General features: G+C 46.2%; 1 protein-coding gene across 1 annotated transcript; it reads left to right on the top strand.

Moving 5' to 3' along the window:
- Positions 1–1,258: 1,258 nt before the first annotated feature.
- On the top strand, positions 1,259–21,056 carry TOP2A (DNA topoisomerase II alpha). Its single transcript, XM_074162621.1, has 35 exons — positions 1,259–1,291; positions 1,647–1,793; positions 1,965–2,055; positions 2,765–2,828; positions 3,337–3,482; positions 3,858–3,955; positions 4,264–4,476; positions 4,682–4,855; positions 5,052–5,153; positions 5,625–5,762; positions 5,931–6,069; positions 6,352–6,509; positions 6,752–6,877; positions 7,324–7,434; positions 7,528–7,633; positions 8,276–8,385; positions 9,095–9,187; positions 9,629–9,743; positions 10,055–10,176; positions 10,770–10,918; positions 11,074–11,305; positions 11,427–11,561; positions 11,677–11,877; positions 12,446–12,641; positions 13,967–14,058; positions 14,636–14,779; positions 14,882–14,965; positions 15,338–15,538; positions 16,488–16,593; positions 16,878–17,018; positions 17,446–17,596; positions 17,734–17,795; positions 18,086–18,211; positions 19,270–19,493; positions 19,773–21,056. Exons 1-35 carry the CDS (start codon positions 1,259–1,261, stop codon positions 19,917–19,919), a joined length of 4,677 nt encoding a protein of 1,558 aa, XP_074018722.1. The 3' UTR covers positions 19,920–21,056.
- The last annotated feature ends 1,247 nt before the right edge of the window (positions 21,057–22,303 follow it).

Below are 22,303 nucleotides of genomic sequence, written 5' to 3'. Positions count from 1 at the left end.
GCTGCAGCGAGGGGCAGGGGGGGGACATGCTGCAGCCAGCCCGAGGAACGGGGAGAGGGTCTGGAGCCACCCGTGGGCTTCAGCCCCGATGGGATCAGCACAATCCCATGGTGGGGGGGTGGTAGGAGAAGGGGGGACACCACAGGGACGGTGAAGTCACCGGGTTCCATTTCCAGCGACACTGGTGTCACCGGGCGCTGGGTCGGCAGAGCCGCCTCTTCCAGGGCACGGGCAGCGGCGTTTGCCCGCCCGGAGCACCGGCAGCGGACGGAGGCGGGATGGGCAGAGCCGGGCAGCGGGCAGCTCCTCCTCGGCGGGGGAACGGGCAGGTCGGGGGGCACGGGCAGGGCTGGGCTGGCACCCGGCGGCAGCCCCCGGCTGGGGGCTTGGGGTGGACACCCGGGGGGTGGTGGTTTCACACCAGGGCTGGGGCCTGAAGAGACAGTGCTGTACCCCTGCATCCCAGTGTGTCCCCAGGACCTGCCCAGTGGGTCCCAGTGTCCCCAGGACCTGCCCAGTGGGTCCCAGTGTGTCCCCAGGACCTGCCCAGTGAGTCCCAGTGTCCCCAGGACCTGCCCAGTGGGTCCCCTGGACCTGCCCAGTGAGTCCCAGTGTCCCCAGGATCTGCCCAGCAGGTCCCAGTGTGTCCCCTGGACCTACCCAGTGGGTCCCAGCGTCCCCAGGGCCAGCCCAGTGAGTCCCAGCGTGCCCCCAGGACCTGCCCGGTATGGCCCAGTGTGACATAAGGGCCAGCCCAGCAGGTCCCCAGGGCCTGTCTGCTTGGTCCCTGCGTGTCCCCCATACGCTGCCCAGTGCGTCCCAGTGTGTCCCCGGGGCCTCCCCAGTGTGTTCCCTGGACCTGCCCAGTGGGTCCCAGTATCACCAGGATCTGCCCAGCGGGTCCCAGTGCCTCCCCAGCGCGCCCCAGTACACCACACTGCCAACGGCACCCGGGCAGGCGTAGGGCCCCCGCCGCACAGTGCCCTCCCCCTCGCTCGTCTATTGGCTGACATCGCTGTCCGTCGCGCAACTCTCCCTTCTGAGTGGCTGGTTTGAATGCGCGGAGCGCCTTGTGACTGGCGGGAGAGAAGGGAGGGGCGCGACCCGTGGCCCCGCCCTCCGGCTGCGATTGGCGGCGCGCTGGGGGCCGGCGGGCGGTGATTGGCGGAGGGTTTCGGCGGGCTGAGTGGAGGTTTGAAAGGCGCCGGGCGGTTGGGGCCGCCATTGCCTCCGCTCAGCAGCGCCCGCCGCTGCCGCCATGGAGCTCCAGGAGTCCCCGTCGCCTCTCCGCGTGCGTGCCACCCTCTCCTGCCCCGCACACCGCGGCCCCCTGTCCCCGCGGGGCTTCGGGATCCCCGCCGCTCCGTCCCTTCCGCGTCCTGGGCCTCCCTCAGCTCCCGACCGGCCTCCCCGGCCCCTTCTCGCGGCCTCTTCCCCCAGCCCCCCTCTCTCCTCAGATCCCCTGTCCCTCTGGGATTTCCCCCATCCACGGTTTCCCCCCCCCCCGGGATCCTCACCCCGGTACCGTGTTGGGGTCCCCCGCCGCCCGGGCTCACTCCACTCCCCGACGCGATCCCCTTCGGGCCCCCCCATCTCACCTCCCGGATCCCGCTGCCCCTCACTGCCGCCGTCTCTCCCCCGAGCAGCCCGCGAACGAGAACCTCCGGCTGCCCAAGGGCGATGGCAGCAAGAAAGGGCTCTCGGTGGAGCACATCTACCAGAAGAAGACGCAGCTGGAGCACATCCTGCTCCGGCCCGACACCTACATCGGCTCCGTGGAGCTGGTCACCCAGGTGCGGGGGGGTCCGGGGCAAGGGAGGGCCGCGGGGCTAAGCCTGAGCCTCCTTGGTGCAGGCGAGAGGTCATTAACATGTTTATAAAGCACAAAACATCTGCTTTACAAACTGATGGTGCCGAAGAGGAGGTGGACCCGGGAACTTACATATTTCTTGCCTTCTTTTCAGCAAATGTGGGTTTTTGATGAGGGCGTGGGCCTTAACTGCAGAGATGTGACCTTTGTGCCTGGCTTATACAAAATCTTCGATGAGATTCTAGGTAAGGTGACCTGTCTGTTGGGTCAGTGACTGATGAGTTATTAATGGGTGCCAAATGTCTGAGAAACTGGAATTAAATGCAAGGACATAGGACGTTCCGCTCAAATATGAGAAGAAACTTCTTTATGGTGAGGGTGACAGAGCCCTGGAACAGGCTGCCCAGGGAGGTTGTGGAGCCCCCTTTGGAGATTTTCAAGACCCACCTGGATGCAGCCCTGAGTAACATGCTCTGGGCAATCCTGCTTCGGCAGGGGAGTTGGACTAGATGATCTTTATGGTCCCTTCCAACTCTAAAAATTCAGTGAAACTTATCAAGTGCACTTTTACCTGGTTGCATTGCTGACTGAGTAATGTCTATTGCAAATTATAGACAATTTCATAGATGGTATTCCCAGAGTACATTGTTGATTGTGCTTGGAAATATTGGATACTAATGTCCTTCCATTAGTGCTACTGAATAGTAAGCCATTCACGGGATGATGGCACACTCTATTACAAAACCAATTTAATTCAGCACAAAATTCTCCTTCCTGTGTTAACTTGCAGTACTCCTTTTTGTTCTTTGTAACTTGCAAAACATCTGCATACCGAGATGATTATTAGTAACATCGTATTGAATTTTTGCATTCATTCTACTGAAGATGCTTTATAGTTAATAGTTTGGTCTTGATTGAGAATGTAATACAATAACAATAATCTTTCCGTTCTAGTCAATGCCGCAGACAACAAGCAGAGGGACAAAAGCATGTCGTGCATTAAAGTTACAATTGATGTGTAAGTTTTATTTCATTTCTGTTCATTGCCTTCCCAACTCAGGAGAGGTAGATTTTCTCTCTCGGGTGCAGTTCTGCCGAGCTGGTGTGGTGTTGGAGGGCTGTGTCGCGCGGCCAGTCTGAATGAGACCAAATATAATTCACCAGTTGTTAAAGCTTTTTCCTTTGTTTGGTCCTTTGGTCGGTTACTGAGTGCTGACTGCTGAAATGACTGCCGATTGTTGTTTTCCGTTGTGGCCAGTTTCCTCCTCTTCCTCTCAACCTTTTTATTCTGTCACTGAGTGTGGATAGAAGATTTTTACGTCTGGTGGCCCTTTCATAGATGGTATCTGCAGATCTGAGAATGTTTTTGTTGACTTGTCCTCCCTCTGCTGGCTGTTTCTGCACTTGCTGAGCAGAGATTCGCTCTTGATGAAATGGTGGCCTTTCCCTAGAGTTTTTGTATAATACTTGCTTCATAGCACAGATGTTTGCAGCCTTAAAAACATAATTTTTTTCTTTCCCCCTAGAGAGAATAACACAATCAGTGTATGGAACAATGGGAAAGGTATCCCAGTTGTTGAACACAAAGTGGAGAAGGTCTATGTGCCTGCTCTTATCTTTGGACAGCTACTAACATCCAGCAACTACGATGACAATGAAAAGAAAGTCACAGGTAGGGAAGACTGTCAAACACAAATATTTCTGAGCAGCCTGATCAGTTTAAATGTGTGAACTGATTTAAAGGAGTGGGGAAGGGCATCCTTGATGCAACATGAAAACAATGTTTTGAGTCCATCACAGAGAAGTCTCCATGCTCTATTTTAGGGTAATAACAGTACAAACATGAAGAAAAGGAAATATTCTCTTTAAACACTAATCCCAATTAACTACGGGTTTGTAGTCGTGTACTGAGTTTGTAGGATATTGTTGCTTATGGACAGTTGTACTTCGATTGTGCTTAAGTGGCTGAACTCCTGTTAGTCTGGAATTCTTTTAGATGTTTTTGAACAAAGGTAATAACAAAAATCTGTTTTCCTTCTAATTCCAGGTGGGCGAAATGGTTATGGAGCCAAACTGTGCAACATATTTAGCAAAAAATTTACTGTTGAAACTGCATGTCGTGAATACAAAAAGTTATTCAAGCAGGTATGAGCACTCCTCGTTTCAGTAAGGTTATACCCGAGATTTTCAAATAAAGACCCTAAGTTTTCATTCCAAAAATCTAGGTGTAACCTGCATTCAGTGCACCGTGATTGGAATAAATTTGGCCCACAGTTGCTGTATGACCAGATATAATTCAAATGAATAATGAAATGAGCAGACAGAATCTAGCTTTTAACCAGTGGGTTTTTTTGATTTGAAAGTATTTAAAACTTATAAATCAGCTTCCTGCTTTCAAAAACTAAGCTGGTGTGCGCATTAGATTTGCAACTCACAAATCCTCCTTTCCTCAGACCTGGACAGACAACATGGGAAAGGCCGGTGAAATGAAACTGAAGTATTTTGATGGAGAAGATTACACATGTGTCACTTTCCAACCTGATCTGTCAAAATTCAAAATGACAATTCTTGACAAAGACATTGTCGCACTAATGTCTCGAAGAGCATATGATATTGCTGGATCCACAAAGGATGTCAAAGTTTTCCTAAATGGACAGAGGCTGCCTGTAAGTAAGCATTTAAAAGAAACGGTAATATCTGTATTTCTCGTGCCATTTCAACAGTGAGATTTTGTTGAAGCCATTTACGTCATTACACACAGTGAAGGGAAAATTTGCACGAGTGATTTCTCTGCCCGCTTTTCAGGAGCATATGAATTAAGTATTTATAGGAGCTGTTGTAGCTGAGTTGTCTGCTTTCATCCGTGTGCAGGTGAAAGGATTCCGCAGTTATGTGGACCTCTATCTGAAGGACAAAGTCGATGAAACTGGTAATGCACTTAAGGTTATCCATGAGGAAGTAAATTCTCGGTGGGAAGTGTGTTTGACTTTAAGTGAAAAAGGCTTCCAGCAAGTCAGCTTTGTCAACAGCATTGCCACTACAAAGGTAACTTCTGCAGTTTATTTAGTCAAGCTAATGCCATATTCTTCATCATTAATATTCTCAGCTGTTTTCAGATGTGTGTATGTTAGTGAAAAGTACTTAATTTTGCAAAGACTACGCTTAAAGTTTTACATATATATGCATCCTTGGATTTTTTTCAATGGAATGACCCCCAGGTCTCTGGTCCCGTTCTCCGCAGGGTGGCAGGCACGTTGATTATGTAGCTGACCAGCTTGTGACTAAACTCATTGATGTTGTGAAAAAGAAGAACAAAAATGGAGTTGCAGTGAAGCCTTTTCAGGTACAATGTCAGAATTTCCCCGGCAGGAAACGCAACTCTAGCATTATTGCACATTGTAACTACAGCTTAATGCAATCCCAGATTAACGATACTTATTTCCATTGTACACACAATATATATAAAATATAGAAGTCCAGTTTCAGCCAACTAACAATCTTCTCTCTGTTTGGCTGGTGTATTTTGTAGTCAGAACACTAAGTCAGTGTAGATGTGCTAAAACTCGGTATTTGTCAGATAATACATGTTTAGGTTGAGCACTATGATTCCTTGACAACCCAAATCATAGCACATTTTTCATGAATGTTCAGTAGTTGTCCTAAATTCTCCCAAGACATCTAGGAAAATTGAGAAACGTACAGTGATTATTGAGATTTTCCTCGGTGTGTGATTCTGACAGGCAGATGTCAGAGCGCGCTGCTGTTAGTGAGATGAGCCTGTGTAACGTGTGATTTTTGTTGTATTTAACTGCAGGTGAAGAATCACATGTGGATTTTCATTAATTCCTTAATTGAAAACCCAACCTTTGACTCTCAGACAAAGGAGAACATGACTCTGCAGGCAAAGAACTTTGGCTCAACTTGTAAACTGAGTGAAAAATTTATTAAAGGTGTAAGTATTGATGCACGGATAGTGCAGGTGTCTGTAAAACTGCATCTTATGTTTAATGTGGCAAATATATACTTTTGAAGGAATGTAATGAACTACAGAAAAAGCATGCAAGTTAGAATTCATTGTTAAGGCTTTTCCCACAATTGTTGGGTTATTTTTGTGTTGCAGGCAGTTGGCTGTGGCATTGTTGAAAGTATCCTAAACTGGGTAAAATTTAAAGCTCAGAGCCAGCTGAATAAGAAATGTTCAGCGGTGAAACACACCAAGATTAAGGGTGTTCCTAAGCTGGATGATGCCAATGATGCTGGTAAGTGGGTTCCACCTTTGTAACCAGTTTATTCGAAAAGATAAAACTTGTTTGTTAGACAAATGATAGAATTGTCTCCTAAAGATAGTGAGAGAGCCTGTAATTATAATTCATCCCCATTTTACAGTCTCATTTACTATGTTTATCCCCATTTACTATGTGCAGTGAACAAAACCTGTATGCGTTAGAAGATATTTATTCTCATTCGATTTGTGAGTATGCAGGCTTCAATTTCACTTCTTAATTAGAAAATTGACTTGATTATTATTTTTTTTTTTTTAGGCAGCAAGAATTCTTTAGATTGTACACTTATCCTGACCGAGGGAGACTCGGCCAAAACACTGGCTGTCTCTGGTCTAGGAGTGGTTGGAAGAGACAAATACGGAGTATTTCCCCTTCGTGGGAAAATACTCAACGTCCGAGAAGCTTCTCATAAGCAGGTTAGTTGGAAAATTGGTATATTCTACATGTTAGAACAGTGTGGTTTGTGTAATGCAGTGTTTTAACCGCGTCAGTGAAGCTGAATGCCCAGAACATTGTAACTCACAGGAGTTTCTAAACAGCAAAACAACACTGCCAAGACAAAGCTCAGTCAATGCTATACTTATGGGTAATTTTAGGCTTTATTGAGCTACGTTTTAAGTCTGAAAGACAAGTTTTTATTCCGTGTGATCTTTTCCAGATTATGGAAAACGCTGAAATCAACAACATCATCAAGATTGTGGGTTTACAATATAAGAAGAACTATGAAGATCAAGAATCTTTAAAGACTCTTCGCTATGGAAAGATTATGATTATGACGGATCAGGTTAGGTTCACAAAAATTGGAAATTGGGAGAGGAAAAAAGCAGCAATTGAATAGAGAGGAAAGAAGGAAATATTACCTTTCTCCTAGTGCTACTGTACCTAATTGTCTGTATTCCTTTCTTTTTATCGTTCTGTATTAGTGGGTCATAATGTCTTTCCAGCCACAAAACAAACAGATAGAGGGGGGAGTAGCATCACCAAAGAGCTAAATACTCTCTTTCCAGTCCGCTGATTCAGGGTCCTTGACCAGTCCTTGATGCATTTTTTCACCAAGAATGTGCCTTTCCTGTTTCTTTTCAGTAGTTAAACAAGGCGTGGTCACCTTTTTAGAAGTGGAAGTTAACAGGGTCAGTTAGCTGGAATTACAGAATGGTTTGCTATGAAGCTAACAATTGTCAATTCCACCATGACCCTGATTAAATATGCCTTTTTTTCTTTTCAAATCAGGATCAAGATGGATCCCATATCAAAGGTTTGCTGATTAACTTCATCCATCACAACTGGCCATCTCTTTTAAGACACAACTTTTTGGAGGAATTTATTACTCCCATCATAAAGGTAGGGCTTGGGGAGATGGTAAGGACGAGGAAGGATCCTTACCTCTCAGAAATCTGCCTCTCATTTCACAGGTAAAATATTTGTTCATTGTAGGCCTCTAAAAACAAAGAAGAAATTGCATTCTACAGCATTCCTGAATTTGAAGAATGGAAAAACAGTACACAGAACTACAATTCATGGAAAATCAAGTACTATAAAGGTTTGTAGAAAACGAAATATGCTGAAATTAAATGATCCAAGTAAGAGCATTCCCAGTTCATTCAGTCAGCCCTGCTTTTGCAGAAGCTTTTGCTTTTGTCCTCCAAGTCCCTTCCCTCCTAAGATACTTTGATTACAAATACATGGGACATAAAATACAGAAGTAAGGACACAATAACCTCTAACTGGATCAAATCTCAACAAAATCTCCCCAAATAGAACTAGGTAACCATTCTTTCAGCCCTCTGAGACAATTATGCTCAGTTTTCTGTGCTATTTTCCTTGTATACTGTTAGCACTGGGAGCTAAGTCCTTACTCCAGAACTGCTTAATAGAAAGGTGCCAATTGCAGAACCATGGCTGGATGATGAGGAATCATTTCCAACTTGCAATTAGTCATTTCAGATATCTACAGGGGTTATAGACAAATCCAAAAGTACCATATGCACCTGCTCACTCCTCTGTAATTCTTATGATTTTTGTGATACTTTAAAATGAGATGGAAGGTAATGTTAAGTTTTCAGTAAGTTGTTGTCACGCTGTACATTTATCTCACAGGAACTGGGCATAGCAAAACATCTCTTTGAACTGCAACTTAATTTAAGCAAGAAGTGATAAGGATTAACTAGTCCTGTCTCTGCAGGTCTGGGTACCAGCACGTCCAAGGAGGCTAAGGAATACTTTGCAGATATGGCTAAACACCGAATTGGCTTCAAATATTCTGGCCCTGAAGATGATGCTGCGATCACCCTGGTAACTAACACTTGATTTAATTCCTGACTTACTACCTTTGCTATTCTGCTGCTTAGAGTGCTGTGTATTTTCTCTTAAAATGCTCTTAAAAGCCTTTAGGCTTGAGACAGTCTCTGTTACCAAGGCTACGGCTTTAGTCTAACCAGTAGAAGCAAATCTGTACCCGGACCTCAGGCCAAGAGTACCCTTTTAATGATGGTTTTTAAATATAGCATGGAACAAGCTAATCACAACAAACCAATTGACATTTTCAGACACAATAGTAAATATTCCTTTACCATTTTTCTGCGTGCTCTGCTGCAGTTTTCTCCAAGTCAGACCTCCCCTTTCTCCCACACAGTCCTTGCTTCTGTGAACTTCTTCACCTTCAGTAGACATTGACTCTTAAGCATTCTGAGCTATTAGGCAATGCCAAAAAACCAAGTTTTTCCCAAAAATGTTAATTTCCCTCAAAATCTGCTTTGGTTTTCCATTATGATGATCAAAATCCATACGTTTGAACCTAGCTACTGTGTCTCCTAAAGACCGGTGTCAATTATGCTCTTAATATATTTAGCTACAAAACTTCTTGGGCTATGAAGTCAGCCAGCTTAGCGTGTTGTTCTCCTGGGTAAGCTCTTCCTGTGCGCTCGTTTTTTCTCAAGTGCTCCAGCTGGGCACACCACAGAACCTCCTGGAACTGAGTTACTTTTCATTTTGTACTATACAGGCCTTTAGCAAGAAGAAGGTAGAAGAGCGAAAGGAGTGGCTGACTAATTTCATGGAGGACAGAAGACAACGGAAGCTGCATGGTCTGCCAGAGGTAAAAGGTTTACGTAGATGAAGGAAACTGGTTTCCTGTCTCTCCCTGGGGCTGCTCTTGGCTTCATTCCGGCAGGTCGGGGCTGCTCACAGCTCCCAGTCACCGCGCATGGAACAGTGCAAATGTTTCAGGATTTTGCAGAGAAGCTGCTTCTCTCATCGCCATACCCTCGTTGTCAATTGTCCAACAGTTAATTTCATTTTTCACTCTTTCAAATTATTTCATCAATAGGGAAATGATAACTTGAGCAGGACTGCACAGAGACTTTATTTCTCAAAAAAGCGATGTTTCCCTTTGCCATGCCAGGAATGTCATCACTTTAGCCGTGTTTAACTAGTTTTATAAGGAGCTTCCGTTTCAGTCAAACTAGCCAAGTATGAGCTAAAAACCAGATTAATCCCTGTTAAAATTAAGGCAATCTTCCACCTGTTTTTTTTTTAGGAATACCTATATGGGAAAAATACTAATTACCTGACATACAACGACTTCATCAACAAGGAGTTAGTGCTGTTCTCCAACTCGGATAACGAAAGATCGATCCCGTCACTGGTTGATGGTAAGTGATTTCAAGGTAGTGGTTCCACATAGCGCATTCCTCAGAACTTAATAAATGGGTGTTTTATGTCATGTCATCAGAATCGGGTAACCTGATGAGTTTTCAGGGTCAGAATTCTGAAATCTGTTTTTTGCTGTCCAGCTTTTTTAATCCTTGGATTAAATGTCTTGTCCATTTTGTAGCATATTATTGCAAGTACCTTACTCCTGGTGCAGATTCTTTAGGTGAATAAGTAGTTCTTTGTCTCTAGAGAGCAGAAGGTGAAACACATTGTATGTTCTAATCACAAGGTCCTTTTTTTTTTTATATAGGTTTGAAGCCAGGTCAAAGAAAAGTTCTGTTCACGTGTTTCAAACGGAACGATAAGCGGGAGGTGAAGGTTGCTCAGCTGGCTGGTTCCGTAGCAGAGATGTCTTCATACCATCATGGTGAAGTAAGGACCTGGCCCAGTTGTGCAAAATGCTTTTCAAATGAAAGGCAAAAAAAGCCCTTCTCTTGACTTGACAGTTAAGATGCCTCTAAAGCAGAATTAAATGTTTGAGTATAAACGCCAAAGTAAAGTGGCTGTATATCAGCTATTAATACTTTGATATGAATTTAATCTGAGATTGGTTGGTCTGTCTGTGCTACCTAGATTTTATGGGAGTATATTTCATTCATAAAAGTACAATGAGAAAAACCTGCTTTACTTGTGACAGATTTAGGCAGATGTTACTGGCCTTTCTGCCTTGGGGAGGAGAAGTTAAGCACTAAAACAAGATTCCCTTGGGAGACCAATAGTATCTTTCATTGGAGGTTTGAAGAACAGGTAGAGAGCAATCTATGGTGGGTCACTGGAATGTATCTGGTCATCCAGACTTATTGAGGGTCTTGGGATGCACTTTCAGTGAGAGTTTCCTCTGGTATTTCATTAGTTGAGTTTATCCTCTATATCAATTCTGTTCGTGGTGTGAATTTTGCCTTTGGCTTTGTCCATTCAGCATTCAGAATTCTGCATTTTTAGCTTTGAACCTTCCTTTGTTGCAGGCGTCGCTGATGATGACCATTATTAACTTAGCTCAGAACTTTGTGGGCAGTAACAACCTCAACCTGCTGCAGCCCATTGGGCAGTTTGGCACCAGGCTGCATGGTGGGAAGGACTCTGCCAGCCCTCGATACATCTTTACAATGCTCAGGTCAGCATCAAAGATTTCTTACTGTCTTAAATATCTTTAGCGTCTTACCGGACTCAATACTTCTGTGGGGTTTTTGTTTTCTGGGGGGTTCTTTTTGCATGGTGGTCACTGTTCTGTAACAAGAATTTGGGCTTAAATTCTCTTTTACATTCTAGCCCACTAGCCCGGTTGCTGTTCCCAGCAATGGATGACAACATCCTGCGGTTCCTGTATGATGACAATCAGCGTGTGGAGCCGGAATGGTATATGCCCATCATCCCAATGGTGCTCATCAACGGGGCAGAAGGGATTGGTACTGGCTGGTCCTGCAAGATCCCCAACTTTGATATCAGGGAAGTTGTGAATAATATCCGTCGTCTGATGGATGGAGAAGAGCCATTGCCAATGGTAAATAATGTATTTTAAAAACAATGTCTCACTCTTTAGTTTGTTCAGCACATATTTCATGCAAGTGCTTAAAACTAGAAGCATCAACACAAAGCTGAATCAGGTGTTCTTTTCTGCTTAGATTCCGAGTTACAAGAATTTCAAAGGCACAATAGATGAGCTGGGACCTAATCAGTATGTGATAAGTGGTGAAGTGTCTATCCTTGATTCTACAACCATTGAGATCACCGAGCTGCCCGTCAGAACATGGACACAGGTAATAAACGGTGAATTTGCCCTGGGAATGTACGGTTTGCCCTATAAAGCAAAACGTGATTAGTGGGTTTTAGAGCTTTTTCTCTCCGTGGGTCTGAATTTGAATCTTTTCTCAGACTTACAAAGAGCAGGTTCTGGAGCCAATGTTAAATGGGACTGAGAAGACACCCCCACTGATCACAGACTATAAAGAATATCACACAGATACCACAGTGAAGTTTATAGTGAAGATGACTGAAGAAAAACTAGCTGAAGCGAATGCAGCGGGGCTGCATAAGGTCTTCAAACTCCAAACAAATTTAACGTGCAACTCCATGGTATGTAATAGGTTTTGCCGAATACAGTTCTCGGTTTAACTCAGAGGCTGTGGGCAGCTGCAGTCGCTGCCTGTAACAAATACTCTTTTGCAGTAACCTATTCACTTTGATTTTTCTGCTGTTACTGGTTTTAAATTGGCTTTCTAAATATACCTTCAAAAGGTCAAGAGACTGGCTTGGGAATGGGCCCAGAGTGGTTTGGTTTTGCCTGAAGGAGTCAAAGTGATCTGAAATCGCACAGTTCACAGAGACCTTTGTTGTGACAACAGCACGGCCATTGAATGTCTGGATTCTGACAATGTGTGAAGCTGGATGCGAGATGTTTATCCTACAGCTAGCTTTAAGATTCAAGATACCTTAACCCTACTGTGTGTTTTCAAGAAATTTGAAATCCTAAAATTGTCTCTGCTGCTGTGCTTGCAAACTGAAGCCATTTCTAAAACAATGCTAAGGTTTTATAATTTCTTGGCTAATAATTCAGCTGTACTATCACACCTGTGTTAGAGGTGATTTTCAGTGGGTTTGGAAGTCAGTTTTATCATCATAACGCCTGTGTTCTTTCATCTAGGTTCTTTTTGACCACGTTGGCTTTCTCAAGAAGTACGACTCTCCCCAGGATATTCTTAAAGAGTTCTTTGAACTCAGGCTCCGATACTACAGTTTGAGAAAAGAATGGCTTATTGGAATGTTAAGTGCCGAGTCTGCGAAGCTGAGCAACCAGGCTCGTTTCATCCTGGAGAAAATAGACGGCAAAATCGTGATCGGTATGTGTTGTTCTTGGTTACTTGCTTTATGAAACTGGGAGAAGAACTAGGTGCTGCCGTGAGCTCTGTCAGCACCCCCTCAGCCCCAGACTGGCTCTTAACAAACTACACCAGAGCTTATCTTTCTGTTCCAGTAATGTATGGCAGCAAAATGCTTCACAGAGTACCCTTGGTCTACAGAGCATTATGCATATGTTAATTAAAACAAGAGACTCATGCAGCTTCCCTACTGTGTGTTTGACACTATTTTGAGAGTAGAAATATTCTTTAATAGTTTAGCAATAATTCCTATCTGTTTCTGACTTGGTAGGAATAAGAGTTAAGTGCTTGGTGGGGTTGGAAAGGGGCAGTGTTTTCTATTTAAATGCAGACTTCTTAAGAACCTGTCTCTCTTCTGTGTTATATCTGTGAACCTCTGCAAAAATATTCCAAATCCTGTTCTCAGTGGGCTGGGGTTTCAGACTAGGAAGACACTCACGTTAGCAGCATCTGAGCATCATGAGCTAGAAAAAGAAACAGGTCTTTGTTCCCAGCATTCAAATTTTTCAACCAACTTTTCCACCTCCATCTAAAAGGCCGTCTGTATCTCCCTTGCATTCCTGGAGGATGCAGCTGGACAAAGTGTCATAAGATGCTTTGTGGTTTGTGTCTGAAAGCGGCCCAGTAATCCCAACAGCCTGGGTCTGTTTGACTTGACTCGGGAAGAGAAATAATTCCCTTGAAATGCACTTTCTTGGGTTTTTGTAATAAGCAGTTCCAAGGCTGACAGAGCTGGTTTCATTTGTATTTGTGTCTCATGGTTGATTGCTTCTGATATCTTATAAAGGAATAAATTCCAGCTGAAGCATTTCCATTGGTTGGGGCACTGAGAGCATAAATGTCCCAGGTGATGTCTAATGAGGTGCAGGCTACACCAAAGCTGTTGAGCACTATCAGGGTGTTTTTTCCCCTCCACCTGCCTGCCCATTATCCTGAAACCTTTTTAATACCATCACACCTTTTTTCCTAAGTTCAAAAACTACTTAGGGCAGGGGAAATGCATATGTGGAAATGAGGAAGAAAAATATTTGCAGTACTCTGGGAGGTGTCCCTGACAGGTACAGGAGCGATGCTGACCCGACAGATCACCCGTGAAGTAGGAACTTGTCAGGTGTTGTTTCAGGCTCTTCCACAAGTCCCACCTCTGATGAGGAAAGGCTGTTTTAGAGCCCAGTAGGATGCCAAGCTGCTAGAACCATGGGATCCAAAACGTAAAGCTCGTCTGTCTTTCCTAACAGCAATGGGTAGTGGTCACTAACTGACAATCCTGAAATGTCTGTTCACAGAAAACAAACCCAAGAAAGAGTTGATTCAGGTGCTTATCCAGAGAGGGTATGAATCCGACCCAGTGAAGGCTTGGAAGGAATCGCAAAACAAGGTAATGCTTCAGTCATCCTCTCTGAACAGATCTGAACTGGGCCCTGTCTCTGAAGCTCCATAATCTGTAGGGAGCAGCACAAGTTGCTTTTCAATTTGTAGGGTTCAAGCACTTGTGTGTCTGGTGTGTCCGAGATAAGAACTGTAAGACAAGCAAAAACTCAGTCTCTTGTTCAGAAGGCACCAAGACCCAGTCGTTCAGATTGGAGTCTGTTGGGCCAAGTCCTCGTCACAGCAATTTCTGCTCTTTCTTAAGGGTGTCCTTTCTCCTGTGGGACACAGTGGCAGAAGGGCTTTGAGGAAGATGACAGTGTTAAGTATCCTGAGGAGAGAATCTGGACCGTCAAGATGGAGAGGCGATACAGAATAGAGCAAGAGATTTGGAGAATTGTTTTTGCAGATGGATTCCTCTGCGTGATAACAGCTGAGGCTTTAAGCAGCGTAACTTAATCCATTTCTGAACTGTTCTAGAAAAGCCTAGGACACATAGGCACAAGGAGCACTGTCCAGATTTGATCAATAGCCCTGGCATTGTATGCCAATATATTTGTTGACGTCTGTTTTAAATCTACATTCAGGAAGAAGAAGAGGAGGAGGAGGAGGAGAGTGAGAAAGAATCAGCTGCAGCTAAAGGACCAGACTTCAACTATCTACTGAACATGCCCCTGTGGTATCTGACTAAAGAGAAGAAAGATGAACTCTGCAAGCAGAGAGATAACAAAGTACGTTCCTTCCTTTTCTTATAAAAGCACTGGTATATAATATATTTTTTGATGGTGGATTAAAGTATGTGGCTAACAACTGTCAACTGTGATTCCCTTTAGGAAGCGGAGCTGGAAAACCTGAAGCACAAGAGTCCCTCTGACCTGTGGAAGGAAGACCTGGCCGTCTTTGTTGAAGAACTTGATGTATGTCAATGCTGGCGCAGATGGCTGATGGCCTCGTAGTCATACCCACCAGCACGTCATTGACTTTTTTCTCATAACAAGAAAACTAAAAATGATAACTCCTGTACCTTGCACTCATCAAGGAGAACAAAAGCTTTCTTTGTCTTCCTACCCTGGGCAGGAGTAGCGCTGCTTTGGGCCAAGGAGTCAAAATACCAAGGTGGCCATTGGAAAGTGGTCCGTGACCAGTCTGAGTAGAGAAGAGGAGTTTTAGGAGGGCTTGGGAGCAAGCACAGAGTGCCTTACTGCAAGGGCTGTGACGGACAGGTGTTTTCAATAGTACGTTTTCTTTTGTCTTCTCACAGTTGTGTTATTTTCCGCTCACCTCTGCAGGTGGTGGAAGCCAAGCAAGCTCAGGATGAGCTGGCAGGGTTTGCCGGGAAACCTCTGAAGGGGGGGAAAGGAGGAAAAGCGAAGGTGAAGAAGGCGCAGCTGCCGGAAGTAATGCCATCACCTCACGGCATAAGGGTTGTTCCTCGGATAACTGCAGAGATGAAGGCAGAGGCGGAAAAGAGATCTAAAAAGAAAATAAAGGTAAAAAGGGACATTTCAAATGCTTAATCTGTCTTTACACCCTCCTTAATACGGTCCAAAAGAAATTCAAGTTCTTGTTGGCTGAACTGGGCCTGATGAAGCAGCTGTTCAGGGAGAGGGATGGAATCTCGGGACGTGGGGAATCCTGAAATGGATGTTTCTCAGTTGAAAGGAGAACAGATTCACTGATGTATCAGGAGATGGCTTAGAGGGAAATCTTTTGACAAGAGCATATATCACGGTGTCAGAGATGGGCGGGTAGCTTAGAAATGAAAAAACAGATGCAAGTAAGGCTGTTCTAGGTGTCTTGGGGATTTTATAAATCCTCTATCGGGCAGGAGGTACAGCTGGTAAATTCACTTCTCTGGAACAGCCTTTGCATTTCCGGTAATGCTTTCAGCCACTTTATGCCATTATTGTTCTCGATATCAAGGAGATAAAGAAGATTTAACTCTTTTTATAGGGCTAGTTGAAATTATGCCATTCAGCCATTATCAGCCATTGGATAATAAAAATATCCCCTCACCTGCTTTGACCCGTGAGCGACCCACTGCTCCTCTCCTACAGGTGGTTCCAGCTAACAGTTTTTCCAAATAACTTGCGCTGTTGTTTTTAACCCACCCTGTTGAGTTCTGCATCCTCAACACGCCCCGGAGCCGTACCATCAGCACACGGAGGTGGTACCAAAGCGCTCTCAGGAGCGGGGACAAAGTTCCTGTTTTTGTTAATGTTGGATTTTTGCATTTTAAGTCACCTGATCTGGGGACGGATCCTGTCGGATTGAGTTGGCTGTCATCAATTTTACAGGCAGTTTGTGTCACAAACTCAGATTTCTTGTCCTATAACCTTCACACATCTCAAATTAGCAGCTCCTTTCTACATTACTCTGTGCCTCTTCTCATGGAGTGAGCGGACTCACCATCCACTCCATATCTGCTTCTCTCTTCAGAGTGAAAAAAATGAATTTGATGAGAATCAAGAAGAAAGCACATCAGGAGACAAAGAGCCTTCGGGCCTTAAGCAGAGATTAGCAAAGAAGCTTAATGTTGAGCAAGGTAAATGCTTTTCTGTGTTATTCCATCAATGGAAAGGGAGGGGGAAGGCTGTAAATTTTGTTATCTGACCTCTTCCTGAAGTGATGAGTAACATCGAGGATCAGTATTTTTGGAAAAACTAGATGAGAGAGAAAGTAATCCTGGATGACAGTCCAGCAGGGTAGATTACTGTTTCCCTGCGATGTTTAAGCCAGAATCCTCTGCATTTAGTGGTGTATTTCTAAGCTGAGCCTGAAGTGCGGGGGGAAGTTTGCTGCTTCATCCTGCCTCCTCATGTTTTTCAGGTGCGAAGAGACAGGCCACACTGCCGTTTAAGCCACTGAAGAAAATAAAGAAGCGAAACCCTTGGTCTGACTCGGGGTCTGACTCAGAGTCTGATTTCGAAGCTCCTCCTCAGAGAGAGAGGGTGGTTCGTCAGGCAGCAGGTGAGCGATGGCCTGAGGGCAGGATGGGGGCCAGCCATGGAGGAGAAAATCCAACAGACTATTTAGAGAGTTCCCAGAGCCCGAGATCTACATCAGAAACAATTTTTAATAGGCTTACTTATTTTATTGTGTATAACAACTCAATATTTCTACCATTGGAGCAGATTGTCACAATGCTTTCCAGGGAAAAGCAGAAATGTGCAACCAGAGAAATAAGGTTATTGGTTTTAATTGCACAACAAATGTGTTGGTGGCGAGCGAGCCCGGGATACGCGTGTGCTCAGGAGTCTGCTCACTGGCAGTCTCAGGATCTGCTTGGTTTTATTCATGTCTTTATTTTTTAATAACTGTAACTAAAATATTGAAAAAGAAACTGAGCTGCATGTTGCCAAATGTGTAAAATAACACATCTGTGTCCTTTCATCAGCCAAAGTCAAGACTATAATGAGTTCGGACTCGGATGAAAATCTCTCCAGCTCAGAGGAAGAGCCTGAATTTCAGGCTGACAGTGAAGGCAACACCGACTCCGACACAAACTCGAAAGAAAAACCAGCTCCCAAGCCCAGAGCGGCTCCAAAGTGAGTATTTTTCCACAGCGGCACTGGAATTAGCGCTTCTAGTGTTAATGCTGTAGAGAAGTTAATAGCTCTTTTTCTTCAGTGCACCTATTTAGTGTGTCCTAAGTTGAAAAACTACTTGGGGTTTTGTATTCCAGGGGAACCACCGAAAAAGCAGCTAAAGCTCCCAAGCCAAAGCCCAAGCAAAGCGCTGTCCCTGGTGAGTACGGGACCTCCTAAACCCTGCTGGTTTTCCCAGAATCCCAGGAGATTGCACTGGGAATTCTGGTCAGGGCTCGACGCTGAGGGGCAGAGGGTGGGTCACGAGATCTCGCCTAGAAGCTGTGATGGTGGGGCACAGGCTGGCTGGTTCTAACATGAACCTGTGATTAATCCCGTTTTCATAGTCGTTCTTTTTATGAAGTGGATCAAAACTCTTCTGCTCTCATGTTTATAGCCAGAGCAGATAATTTGACTATTTCAGACTTCCTTTCTGCTTTCTTTATTCAGTTCAAGCCCAAGAAGTTGCTGATGAAAACCTGAGTGAAGCTCCTGCAGCTCCTCCTGTCCCTGTGCTTCAGGGGAAGGCCGGGTCCAAAAAACCTGCTGCAGCCAAGAAGGCCAGTGCCGCTAAGGGTAAGGTGACATTTAGTAAGATTATTTTTAGTTATCAATTATTATTCCTGTGGGAAATGAATCTGGGTGATTTTACTGGGCAGTCAGAGGCCCAAATAACTTGAGGTTTCATTTCAGGAAAGATTTGAGGTTTGTGGCAGAGGCTGCCTGGTTGTTGTCATTTTTCAAGCAGTCTGTTTCCAAACATACCATGTTCTAGCTCATGTCAGACATGCTCGAAGGGAGGGAATTTTAGTTTGGGAACAGGAAAAGTGAATGCTTCCTACAGCGCTATGTAATACTTGGCAGGAATAATCCGAGAGGAATTTGTGTCTTGCAGTCAATGTTCTACTTCATGTCTTTGGGGGAAGGAAGCTCCTTGGTCGCCCTCTTCCCAGGCAGGAGCAAAGCTTCTCTGGGGTAGCGTGGTCTATTTAGTGCTACCTCAGCCTCATAAATCTGCGGCATTTGACTCAGGTTTTTTAAACTTTACTGCCCAGACTCTTTGTCAAACTTTGCAAGCAGTTCTGCATATTCCATCTCGGGCGGGTTTTGGTCCCAGCAGTGTATGTAGCAGGATGTTATTTCACAGCAAAAGAGCCGTTTCTTCCACTTCTAAATTGAGAAAGCCTCAAATTCAGGAATTTCAGCTTAACTTGGAGAAACACTTCAAGATGCTGGTAAAAAAATGTCACATTATATGGTTAAGAACGAACCCCAGGAGTAACTGTTTGGTGGAGATGGTAAATTCATTCCTTCCCTGTGCAGATGTTTCAAAGGTCCAAGATTGGTTCTGCAGCCTTGAGAGTTTCAGGACTTTTCAATGTGAAATAGTCTGTAAATTGCTTTGGGTACATTTTAATCTGATCCTCGGAACGCAGTGGGACCAACCAGATAAACAACCTCCTCCCTCATCGTCTCAATAAAGAGCAACCTTTGGAGAAAACCCCTCTCGGAGCGAGACGACCCGTGCACTGCCCTTGCGGGGCCGTAGGTGTGATGGAAGTCATTCACCAGCTGTGGATGAGCCAGAGAGGCAGGAAAAACATGGGTTTAAGGGTTGTGTGGTTCCCTTTCAGATCACCAGCCGTCCATCCTGGAGGTTCTGGCCAAGAAAAAGGCCGCCCCCAAACCCAGCAAGGCGGCGGCGGAGGGAGCCCCGGATGCGGAGGCCGGAGGAGCGGGCAATAAGAAGCCTGGCCAGGCCAAGGGGCGGAAAGTCGTCAAAAGGCAGCCGAGCTCGTTGGATTCCGATTCGGATTCGGATTTTGGGTTGAAACCTTCCAAATCAGTTGCGGCAAAGGTTTGTACCTGCCACCTGTCAGAGCCAGGGGGTCGGTGTTGGGTTTTTGGGCAGAAAAAGCCTGGCAGAGGCAGAACCTCCCCTGTGCCCCCCGTCCTTACTGTTGGGGGTGGGAAAGGGGGGTCGGGGCACACGGATCTATCCCAGAGCATCAGTTTGGCCTCCTCAGTCCCAACAGCCACCTTCCCCGTGACACCGAGGTGCATTCTGTGCTGATGGAGTGGTCCCTGTTCCTGCTCGGATTCGTGATTCGCTTCTTTGACTGTGCTTTTCCCTCAGAAATCCAAGCTGGAGGATGATGACAGCTTCACCCTCGATTCTGCTTGTGCAGGCAGCCCCGTAGCAGCCGTGCCCCGCACCAGGCCCGGGCGTCTCAAAAAGCCTGTCCAGTACTTGGAGGAGTCTGATGAAGATGATATTTTTTGAATTTTTATGAAGATTTTAAACTGCTGATCCATAATCCAGGAACCAGCCTTTAGCAGAGCTCCCGACGAGCTGGCACCCAAGAGCAGCGGCCCCGACTGTGAAATCTTTTCACTGAATTTAAGCTACCCCACAACTGTTTGGTAGAAGTGAATACGGCTCTATTTTTCTTGGTTTTAAATAAGTTAGATTTGTTTAAACAGGAAACTTCCCCCTCCCCTCCCCCCTTTTCTCAGCACTTTTTTCTAGTGCTGATGCACTTCCCTCTTACCCAGGAGCTACCTGGAATCGTTTCATACTTTGTGGTCGTTTTAAACTTTAGAACCTATCAAATCCTTTAAAACACCCTCTCGCGTAGATACCTTCCTCTTTAGATAGTTTAAAAAATGATAAAACACGTAAGCTTTTAACTCGGCAGGGGCAGAACCCCCCGCGCTGGTGTTTTCCTCTCTCTTCTGCGGCCCTTTCTGTCTGTGCAGGTCCCCGTTGCTCAACCTCCGCCACGTTGGGTTTTAGCCTTTGGGGTTTTTAGATTCAGGTTGAGGAAAACGGAGCTTTGTGCAGACTTGTCTCCGCCTGGCAGTTTTATCTCCTCCTCCGGCTGCCAGGAACCCCCGTGCGTAGCCCAGAGGTCATCTCCGGGTAAGATGCTCTGGCTGCCGGTGCCCGGTGCTGGTGAAGAGCCAAACGGCGTGTCCCTGCGGTGCCAGGACAGACAGCGGCCGGCCCGGGCTCTGCAGGAAAAGCCGGTTGGTTACTCCCAACACAGGTTCCTCAGCAGCACGAAGCTTTTCCTGCCCGTTCCTTCGTGGGGACAAACCCCCTGAGCTCCCACACACTCTTAGAGGAGGAGCGTGGTCCCCTGCGAGGTGGCACCTCTGTCACCTCAGTTACCACAGGGTGCTCAGACCTTCCGGCGCTCAGGTTCCTCAGCAGAAGCATCATCTGCCTCTTCCCATCAGAAATACCTCACCGGAGTATTTATTTCTTCATGTTTGGCTTTTCTTAGAGCTGTTCCGCAGCGCCATGGGGTGTTTCTTGACTGTCTGTAAATATTTTCTGTGTTTTTTTCTTTTTGTCCCAACTTTGTCCTTTTTAATATTTATATAATAAAAGTGGTTTTTTACTCAAGCTTTCTTCAATAAAAAGGAGTTGTCCTCAGCTGCCTTCTTCCCCTGCTTCTCCCTTGCGCCCCTTCTCCCCAGCCTCCTCTTTGTTCACGCTGAAGCTCGGACTGGACTAGAGGCCATCGGCTCCCACCCTCCGCTGCCAAGACCCATCTTAAATGGGTCATCTCTATTGTCTAACCCTGCTCGTTAGTTCTGAGCTCAGTTCCAGGGCTGATTTAACCAATTTTGGGCATTGTTATGGAAATGATGGCTGCAGAGCTTGTGGCAAGCCCTCTGCTCTGCCAGCGCTTTGCGCTGGCGGAGCAGAGGGCTTCCCACAAGCTCTGGTAGATCATAGAGTCATAGAATGGTTTGGGTTGAAGGGACCTTGAAGACCACCCAGTGCCACCCCCTGCCCTGGCCAGGGACACCTCCCACCAGACCAGGTCGCTCCAAGCCCCCTCCAACCTGGCCTTGAACCCCTCCAGGGATGGGGCAGCCACAGCTTCTCTGGGCAACCTGGGCCAGTGCTTCACCACCCTCACAGCAAAGAAGTTCTTCCCCACATCTCATCTCCATCTCCCCTCTTTCAGTGTCAAACCCTTCCCCCTTGTCTTATCGTTTCCCTGCCGGTTCCTCGCTGCCGACACGGTGGCTTTGCTAAAACCACGGGCTGGACCCGCTTCCTCGCCTTGAGGTTCCCAAATTCTTGCGAACGCCCGTGTGGCTCTGGGTTCAGACTCCAAGTTCTGCTTCTGCAGCTGGTGGTGGTGGCTGCAGGTGAGCGGGGGCTGAAGTTTCCAAGGTGCTCAGCGCTCCTGGGGTGATGGTGGGTGCTGAGCCACCTCCCTGGGCTGGTGTCGCACCCCCGGGGGGCCGCCTGTCTGCTCTGGGTCTACTCCAGCTGCTCCTGGTGGAAATGGGGAGGGGTGTCAGTGTGTGTGTGTCCCCAGCAGGGAGGGATGAGGGTCACTAATGAAGGCCTAGGGGATGAGCTGTGATGTCCCGTGTCCCCGGGGAGCCACTAGTGGCTCCTGGGCTGGCACCTGAGGACCAGCAGGACCCAGCTGTGACACCCGCCTTCCCCCAGGTCCTGGGCTGGTGATTCACGGCACATGGGGAGCTGTGGTGGCTGCAGGACCAACTGCTAAACCCTGTCCCGTCCCCCCCCCCAGCCGTGGCGCAGCAGTTGGGCGCGGGCACTATCGGTGCCACCGAGGTGCTTTGCTGGAACCCAGTCAAGTGTGGAAAGCGCTGTCAGATTTTCCACTGCCGGGC

This window comes from Numenius arquata, chromosome 23 (genome assembly GCF_964106895.1).
Source record: "Numenius arquata chromosome 23, bNumArq3.hap1.1, whole genome shotgun sequence".
NCBI lineage: Eukaryota > Metazoa > Chordata > Aves > Charadriiformes > Scolopacidae > Numenius > Numenius arquata.
This window is presented reverse-complemented; position numbering and strand designations above follow the sequence as displayed.

Excerpts from the sequence above, each read along its gene's own strand:
- TOP2A (XM_074162621.1), top strand. The coding sequence starts at position 1,259 with ATGGAGCTCCAGGAGTCCCCGTCGCCTCTCCGC. Across the intron at positions 1,292-1,646 it reads AGTCCCCGTCGCCTCTCCGC|CCCGCGAACGAGAACCTCCG; the intron begins GTGCGTGCCACC and ends TCCCCCGAGCAG. Across the intron at positions 6,878-7,323 it reads TTATGATTATGACGGATCAG|GATCAAGATGGATCCCATAT; the intron begins GTTAGGTTCACA and ends TTTTCAAATCAG.